Raw genomic sequence first — 9,471 nt, 5'->3', positions numbered from 1 at the left:
TATATTTACCTCCCCCCCTGATTATTTGAGAGTTTGTCAAAGGCATCATACTTCATTCAGCCCTAACCACTTTGCCATCAATCCCTAAGAACAAGGATCAACCTTTTTAGGAGTTCAGACTAGTTATTGTGTAGAATATCCCTCAGTTTAGATTTGTTTGCTTGTTGCTTTAGATTAAACACTTTTGGTTGCAGATATCACACAAAGGATCTTGTCTCCTTATCCTCCTCTCCTTTCACATCAGTGATATCGTGCTTCTCTTCTGTCTCTTGTCTTTTTCATTTTCCATTGTGTCTTCCAGATCTCTCCATGTTGGTAAACAGCAAACTTCCTTCTTTTCTTTTAACCTGTCCTTCATGATATGACTTCACCAGCCGCTGTTGATAAACATTTCAGCGGCTTCCAGTCTTGCTAAACAGACAGTGACACAGTGGCTAACCTCATGCTTTTGTCATTTCACACGTGTGGACGTTCAGAGAAGTTCCTGGAAGTGGGGCGGCAGAGCCTCAGGGCATGTGCGCCTGTGGTTTGGTGGATGTTCCCAAACCTCCCTCCATGGGGCTTGCATCAGTTCACACCAACGCACTAGCATGTGCTTTCTCACAGAGTGTTGTATCCGAATTCAGAATTTTGCCTAGAGAAGCGGCATCTCAGTCATGTTCTAGTTTGCATTTCTCTTAATATTGAGGATCGGCATCACTTACCAGAGCCATTGACATTTCCTTTTCTGGTCATATCACTTGCACATTCTTTTATTAGCTTGTTCCTTTTTTTCTTGATGATTTTTCTACTCATTTCCCACCTAAAGACATGGCTGTCCCCAGATTCTGATTCCCTTGGTGACCTTTCCTACCTCCCTGCTGTGGAATGCTCTGCAAATTCCCTGTAGGAATAAAAGATTTCAAGATGATTGCATTGCATTATTCTCATTTTGACTATATTTAAAAAAAAAACAACACTAACAAAATAGATTAACTTAGGCATGGAACTAAACTCAGATATGTTTGCTGACCAAGTTCTATGAGTCCAAATATTTAAGAGCAGAAATACCTAATCCTTCTAAGAAAATCTAGACTATACTGGTCTTAATTTAATAATGGGCTCACCCCAGCTTGGGTCTTCCACCAAAGACCCTGCTTTAGGTAGGTTGGTTACCAGTGAAACCAAGCCAGATTAGCTGAAGCAAGACTGTGCACTTAATCTGAGGCCGGGGTCTCCAGGGATGGGAACACACTGACTTCATGACCGTCTAGAACAGCGGTTCTCAACCTGTGGGTCGCGACCCCTTTGGGGGTCGAACGACCCTTTCACAGGGGTCGCCTAAGACCATCGGAAAACACATATATAATTACATGTTGTTTTTGTGATTAATCACTATGCTTTAATTATGTTCAATTTGTAACAATGAAATTGGGGGTCACCACAACATGAGGAACTGTATTAAAGGGTCGCGGCGTTAGGAAGGTTGAGAACCACTGGTCTAGAACCAAGAGTGAGGTGCTGTCTGCCAGCTCTGTACCTTTCTGTGTACTGTCCTGCTCAAGTTCTCTCTCTCTCTCTCTCTCTGACCCATTCTGTCCATGAGGCAGAACCTCTAGTTCTCGTTTCAGTTCCCACCCAGAGAACACCTGTCCCTCCTCCTCTGACCCAAATTCAGCTCAGGCCAGGTGCCCACACGCGCAGTAGTCAGCAGTGGCCAGGGAGGTGGGGAGATCCCCAGGAAAGGGACACTGGGCAGATCCGTGGAGTGTCCATTAGCAGTTCCATCAGTAAAGAAGTGGAGAGACTGTCATGTGGGCCAGGTCTTACTTCCCTGTACGCTTTCACTGAGCCGAGTGTAGGAACCAGTAAATCTACGCAGGACAAAGGGTAAGTCAGTTCCTACTGTCAGCATAAACTATTAGAGAACCTAGCAGGATGACCTGTTCTTTGAAGTGACAGTATGTCGACAACAATCAAATCTAGAACACGATTAACTTCACATCAGTTCCTTAATACATTCAGCTCTTGCTCTTCACAAATAGGGCTAATTTCTCATCTTTGGGGTAACTTTTCTCTTGTTTTCTTTTTCTTTTCTTTTTTGGGGGGTAACTTTTCTTTAGAGCCTTACTGTATAAAATTATAGTAAATGAGCCCAGCCAGTGTGGCTCAGTGGTTGGGCATCAACCTATGAATCAGGAGGTCACCGTTCCATTACTGGTCAGGGCACATGCCTGGTTTTCAGGCTCAATCCCCAGTAAAGGGGCATGCAGGAGGCTGCCAATAAATGATCCTCTCCCATCATTGATGTTTCTATCTCTCTCTCTCCCTCTCCCTTCCTCTCTGAAATCGATAAAAATAAAAACAAAATAAAAATTACGGTGAATGAAGTAATTCTGACTCAGAAGGAATGACAGTGAAGAAAAAGCTCTGAACACAAAGAATTGCCCTGCAGGAGTAGTGAGAGGTGCAAAAAACACTTAGAATTGGGATGAGGAGCAGGGCTGCCACAAGGGAAACAGCCGTCTCAGAGCTCAGCTCTAAATCGCCACCTTGTGCTGCATTTCCAGCCGGTTAGCCAGAACCTGACACAAAGCACGTCTGAGTCCTCGCCTCCTCGGGAGTCAGTGATTGCGGTGGGCTACATCGATCCTCCTGTCAACACAAGGGGTGTGCAATCACACATGAAATCACTGCTCCCGGGGCCCACGGGCTCTGAACAGCTTCCTCAAAACAACCGTCTAGAAGTCTGGACATGCTAAGTATGTCCTCATTGTATTCAGGAATTGCCAGTTAGAAGCTGGTAGGCACTATCGAAGATCTCTATAAAGTCCATTGTTATGTTAAAGAATAAGTACTGGTTGATTGCACTTGAAGGGCAGAGCAAAGGGACGTCTCTACAAGTGTTATGTATGCATCATACGCCATCAGACACACAGCATCCCACAGGATGGTTCTCTAGGGGAGAGGCTGGGCCACCGGGGAAGGAAACATTTTCATTTTCTTTTTCACTATGCAAGTGAAACTAAAGGAACCAATACTGCATTTATTCTTCATAAAGCTGGCAAAGTCAAGAATTAGTGTGATAATATATACTATTCATAATATATATGAATATATATATTTGTTACGTACTATTTTCAATCTTCCATAACTTTTCTTAGAGATTTACTGTATAATTTGTTTTTAAAGTCAACCTCATTGGAAGATCATATTCCTATGTACAATAAAGTGATGTACCCAGCATGTGGGGATGTTGGAATCCATGCTAATTGAAAGCAGGGTGGGAGGAAGAGTGTACTGTTTGCTAAAACATCCACTGATCTTGAACAGGAAACATGCCTTGAGGAATGTCTAGGCATCAAAACAAAGGCGCTTGGCAGACAGATTCCGATGGAAATACTGCCATGTGCATGGCTTAGCTCTCATCCCTGGTCGAGGAGCCTCCTAGACCAGTTCCAATGCAGCTGTCTCCTCCCTGCTGTTGACTGAGACTTTGATGGTGTTTAAATTGAACATACAATACACCTGGCACCCAGATCCTGGTTTCTATTGGTTTCCTCCAACATAGGGAACCAGGGCTCCTTGATGGCTGATTCTAGGACTGGAGCAGGACAGTGAGCTTAGAGAATCTGTAGTGGCAGTAAGTAAGGAAGTGCTCACAGAGCGAGCCGAAAGAGCTCCCAATGGCCAAAGCTGGAAGAATTGGAGCAACAAAATAAATAAAACAGTATTAGATTATAACCCAAAGTAGAAAATAAGTCCATACTGATATAAATCTATGACTTGACTGAATTAGTAAGTGGTGGGGAAGAGGCATCTCCCTGTGCCGAAGAATCCCAAATTATTCATGTAGACACTTCATGGTCAAAAAGGTGAGACGTAACTCCCCTCCCCTGTGCATAGTGACTTCGTTCCAAACGGTGCAGGATAGAGGGGTGGGGGGAAGACCTGCACAGTGGAGACACCTGACAAACATGACCTCAGCCAGAAGATCCAGGACAGTGTCACAGAGACAAGTCATGTGATGGCATGGACCCATGGTCTGATATGCTGAGAAGAGCACTTTATATCTGTGGTCTTCTCCCAAAACCTGCAACCCCAGTCAACAATGAGAAAAAACGACTGATCTCAGTGGAGGGACAATCCACACAATCCCTTAATAGACCTCAAAACTGTCAAGATTATCAAAAACAGGAGAGTCTGACACCTGGTCTCATCCCAGAGGATCCTAAGGAGACCAAACATCACGAGGTCCTGATGGGACCCTGGGGCTGGAAGAGGACATTAGGGAGGCACTAAAGAAATTGAACGAAGGCTTTGGTTAATATAATGTATCAATATTGGCTTATTAATCTGAGGGCTGTACCACACCAATGTAAGATCTAATGATAGGAGAAATTAGGCGGGGGTATGAAATTTACTGGAACTGTTTCCACAACTATTCCACAAATCTGAATCTATTATAAACTTAAAAGTTTGTTTTAACTAAAAATGTGACAGTTGTTATCTCCAGGGAGTAAGGATGGAGGGGGTACATGGAAAAGTTTCTGGTTCCTTCACTGAACACTTGAATTGTTTGTATTTGTCATGGTGCACATGTAGTTTTGTTTTAAAAAAAAAGGGAGAGAGAGAGAGAAATAAGCATGTGTTCTATTGCAAAGTGTAACTCTTGCCTTTACCAGTCACTCAGTAAGAATGCGTTTCCTCCACATGATGGGTTTTCCAGCTTGGTGTCCTGCTCGTATGGAGGTTGGATCAAAGGGGCCGAGTACAAGGGACACCCCTGCTGAAACATGAATACGGAAGACACCTGACTCACTGCATCTTCCGGCTCCCCCCTCCTGGCGAGTAAGTATGAGCTTCCGTAGTGGCCTGAGTTTAAATCCTTTGGGGGGATGAGCAGAGGTATGGCTCCTCCGGACACACTGGAGGGATCATAGCAATGAGCCGCACTCAGCATCTGTAGTGACAGCACCTTCCTATGAGGAATAACAAGGAATCCTGACGTTCTGGGTCGTATTTGCTTTCAGGGACCTCGTTCAGTTGGCAAAGGCAGCTGTGAGCGGAGACGAGAAAGCCCTGGACATGTTTAACTGGAGGAAAAGTGGCTTTGGAAGTTTCTTGAAAATGGGATCTCAAGAGGGACTGTCATTCTTTGTCAGCTTGATGGATGGTAAGAAGCTTCGTTTGGGATTCTAGGACACTGAAGCGTTTCTAGGGCGTCTGATAAGGATATAAAACAAATAGATGGTGTTTCTGCCTAAAACAACAGGCTGTGTGTGCCAATCACAGAGTGATGCATTCACCAGCTTTTTGCAGTTATTTATCCAGTATTCAAAGAATGGCTTCACTTAGTTCTGATTAGAGACAAATTGAGCTTTATTTTTTTTTCGGAGGCTTTTCAAAAACACATTTTTATTGATTTCAGAGAGGAAGGAAGAGGGAGAGAGAGAGAGAGAGAGAAACATCAATGATGAGAGAATCATTGATCGGCTGCCTCCTGCACGCCCCCTACTGGGGATTGAGCCGAAAACTCTGTCATGTGCCCTGACCAGGAATCAAACGGTGACCTCCTGGTTCATGGGTTGACACTCAACCACTGAGCCACATGGGCCAGGCAGGATGGGTGGGTGATGTTTCCAGCCTGCAGTCACCAGCCAGCCTTCATGAGTGGCCCACATTAAGTGATTTGAACACAACTCCTCCTTAGTGTAAAGAGTGAGACAGGCTGCCCCAGTGACAGCTGACAGATGCAATATGAAGTTAAGAGAAAACTAGAGTCTTTGTAGTCACATGAGACGTTCACAAGCGTGTGTCTGCTGTGAGAAAGAGGCCAAGGAGATGAGGCTTGCACAGGCGGTGAAGTTTGAGGAGGCTGTGTCAGCATGACAGGAAGAGGAGAGCGGATGAGAGCTGGAAGGGGCTGGGGCTTTTAACCCTTTGCGGTCGTATTAAATTTGGACATGGGTGTCGTACTGGTCGGAATTAATTTCCATTGAAAGAGCAGTGATACATAACATGCAAGATTATGAAGGATAAACAAGATTTATTAATTCTTTTTTGGAACTACGTCATTACTAGTAGAATCACTACAAACGTTATCGCTTTCTACGTCAGAGTCAGTATTCAAGGTACCAAAATAAAACTCTTCATCGTTACTTTCAGATTCGCAGTACACTTCTTTCGGTAACTTTCTTCTTGCCATTTTGGAGTATTATTTTGAAATACCTTAACAAGCGAGAATGCCTAATTACAGTTAAACATAATTTGTAAAGCTTTATTTGAAATTCTGCGAAGTATCTCCGAAGCTTGTCGATTTCTTCACTCTCAAAAGGCGACTGACTCGCCACGGTGTTATGCATGGCGAGTGTGGAACGACCGCGTTTGTTTATATTGAGTTTCGATATCTCCGATTTGTCGGGGCAATGTTTTGGTTCGTGACAAGATCGCTTAGACACTTAAGAGCTTTCAGAGAAATTATGAACTGATACATGAATGAATAGAGTTAAGATTCGTACGGTTCCTTGCTGTGGTGGCTGAGAGTAGACAAACGACCGCAAAGAGTTAAGATACCTTACATTTAGGGGATAAAGAGACCGCGCTGAGGGAATTCGGGGAGGTCACCGAAGGGACTTGGAGCTCGCACAGTGCCATGGGGGTGCAGGGAGGGGAGATGCCAGTGCAGGGGCCCCTTAGGAAGAGTTGACAAGATGGTGTGGAAAGAGATGCATGAAGGGAGAGACGTTGGCGACTGGAAGAGGGCTGTGCAGTGGTGTCAGCTCTTCCTTCCACTCGGTAACTTGGGCTTCAAAGGCAGATTATCTCATATCTGTGTGCCCCAGCTTCCTAGTGTAAAAAATGGAGACAGTGATAATAAGAGTACCTGCTGCGAGAGCTCGCCGGAAACAGAGTGGAGTTAATACACATGTGAGTGCTTATCACCTAGCTAGCCTGCCACAAAAACGTGCTGAGTAGATGCTCGTTGTTGTTGCAATTAGCCTCTAGAGCACGTTGAACTTTCAGTTTAATAAGAAACAAGTTACCTATTAGGAATAAGATGAGGGGAGCCGGGTGAGGAGGCTCCAGAGAGCAGCAGCAATGAACTGGATCCCGGAGGAGGTTCCACCTGCCAAGCCCAGAAGCTGGGAGAGAAACCAGGAGGTGGGCAAGGGACTGGCACGCTCAGGGTGGGCAGGAGAAGGAGGGGTTCCAGGCTGGAGAGGCCCCGCAGCTTAGGGAAAAACTGCCAACCAACCATGCACGGGACAGAGGTGACAGACCTAGGGGTAGGGCAGGTCACGAGGAGGCTCCAGAGAGCAGCAGCAATGAACTGGATCCCGGAGGAGGTTCCACCTGCCAAGCCCAGAAGCTGGGAGAGAAACCAGGAGGTGGGCAAGGGACTGGCACGCTCAGGGTGGGCAGGAGAAGGAGGGGTTCCAGGCTGGAGAGGCCCTGCAGCTTAGGGCAAAACTGCCAACCAACCATGCACGGGACAGAGGGGCAGACCTAGGGATAGGGCAGGTCACAACCTAGGGCGTCGGTGCATGGGTGGTAGATGAGCGCCTCATGTTAGGGGACCAGGATGAACAAAGAGTTCCGAGGCTGTTCTTTTTTTTTTTTAGTTTTATTCATTTCAAACGGGCCGGATCCGGCCCGCAGGCCGTAGTTTGCCCACGGCTGACCTAGGGCCTCAGTGCATGGGTGACAGATGAGCACCTCATGTTAGGGGACCAGGATGAACAAAGAGTTCTGAGGCTGCGGAGTCAGGCGGTCATCAGTGTGAGAGTTCGAATCCTCCGAGGTTGGTTTGGTGGAGGTAGTGATGGCTGAGGCATCAGGAGTCAAGGCTGAACGTATTCCCGAGATGGCAGCCTGTGGGTCATATGCAGATGTTTTTGAAATATTTTCTTTGCAAATTTTTATAACGAAGATGTTTATTTTGAGAACGCTCCCTAGGGACATAGAAATGGCTGCTGGTGACGGTCCCCTTTGCCCTCAGGGACAGTGCACTACGTGGACGAGAAAGGCAAGACCACTCAGTTGGCGTCCACAGACAGCTCCATCCAAACACTCTTCTACCTCGAGAAGAGGGAGGCGCTGGTGGTGGTCACGGAGAACCTGCTGCTGTCCCTGTACTCGGTGACTCCTGAGGGCAAAGCAGAAGAAGTGATGAAGGTGGGCAGAGGGGCAGGGCCCCGGCTGGGTTCTCCTGACCCGATTAATCACCCTTTCCAGTTCCTTAGCAAAGCTGTTTAGTACCGGGATGCGTTGTACGACCTTCCGTTCAGGTGAGGGGAAGTGAGAGGGAAGGAGATTTCTCTGGCGTCAGTGGACAGACAAGGTGAGTCAGGCTGCGCCCTCCAGGATTGCTTCACTGGCGGCCTACAGACCCGGGTGTGAGAATAACCGCTCACTTTGCAGGAGCCCGTTCAACCTCCACCATGGAATTGTGGGGAGGGGCATCGCCCTGCTTCCTGGCTGTGCAGACAAGGCCTGGAGGGGGCTCACTCACCATTGAGAGCCTTGGGATTTCCCCCCACGTGCGTCTCTTCCAGCTGCCCCAGGCACACGGGCACATTGTTTCACCTGAGGGATGTATGTCCCTCAGCAGGTGTTCCACTATGGCCACTGAGACATATACCTTGACGTCCTTGAAGGTGCCTCTCGGCATCAGCCCCGGGCCCTCAGCGCCAAGAGGACACCCCTGTCCTGTCAGGTGCTGCTCGTCGCTGCCCTCCTGCTAGTTTCTTGGTTTATACCAGAGGAACCCATGTTCCTTGGAGAACTCTGAACTTCCCCTAAAGATACTCATAGATTATGGAATGGATTGATTTTTTTATCAGTCGGTATTTGTTTGGTCATTGGTGTATCTTCGAGCACAGCAGTTGAAAACATGGTCGCTGAATCACGTGGACCTGGGTTCAAATCCCCCCTGAGCCACTGCAAAACGGGTGTGATGCCTGCCTTGGAGGGCACGGTGGTTCCTGACCTGGGTCCTCGGCTCAGCTTGGTAGTCACTCTGGAAATGGACTGTGTGCCGTGCGCCGGCAGCCACTGTTGTTAACCACTTAGTGTGCGAGGGCGGCTGTCAGCGTTGGCTATGCAGCCTGGAAAGCTGGGCGTGCCTTTCCAAGTGTTCATATTCACCTCGCACTTCCATTACTGGTGAGTCTGCAGGAAGTCACTGCAGACCAGAGAGTCCAGGCTCGCAGGCAGGGACACACAGCCTCAGCAAAACGACATGCTTATTTCGGGTTGTTTTTCCTTATTCAGGTAAAGCTGAGTGGGAAAACGGGTCACCAGGCAGACATCGCTTTGATTGAAGGCAGCCTTCTGGTGACCGCCATCGGGGAAGCAGCCCTCAGGTGAGACCTGACACGCCAGGGATTGTGGGATGAAATGTCAGTCTCAAACTGTGATGAATTTTCACAAATTGGACACACCCAGGTAACAGCTCCGAGATCAGAGAACAGAGCACATTAGAGACCC

The 9,471-nt window shown here is 47.3% G+C and overlaps 1 protein-coding gene across 2 annotated transcripts in view; it reads left to right on the top strand.

Annotated features, from left to right (window-relative positions):
* The window catches only part of IFT140 (intraflagellar transport 140), a 95,537-nt gene that overhangs the window by 10,967 nt on the left and 75,099 nt on the right, over positions 1 to 9,471 (top strand). For both annotated transcript variants that reach the window (XM_005866554.2, XM_005866553.2), the window contains exons 4-7: positions 4,709 to 4,830; positions 5,013 to 5,155; positions 7,982 to 8,157; positions 9,256 to 9,347. In XM_005866554.2, coding sequence (XP_005866616.1) covers positions 4,709 to 4,830; positions 5,013 to 5,155; positions 7,982 to 8,157; positions 9,256 to 9,347 — 533 coding nt within the window. The remainder of the gene's footprint in view (positions 1 to 4,708; positions 4,831 to 5,012; positions 5,156 to 7,981; positions 8,158 to 9,255; positions 9,348 to 9,471) is intronic.

Source organism: Myotis brandtii, unplaced genomic scaffold (assembly GCF_000412655.1).
Source record: "Myotis brandtii unplaced genomic scaffold, ASM41265v1 scaffold233, whole genome shotgun sequence".
Taxonomy (NCBI): domain Eukaryota; kingdom Metazoa; phylum Chordata; class Mammalia; order Chiroptera; family Vespertilionidae; genus Myotis; species Myotis brandtii.
The sequence above is the reverse complement of the archived record's forward strand: the minus strand, read 5'-3'. Positions and strand labels throughout refer to the sequence as shown.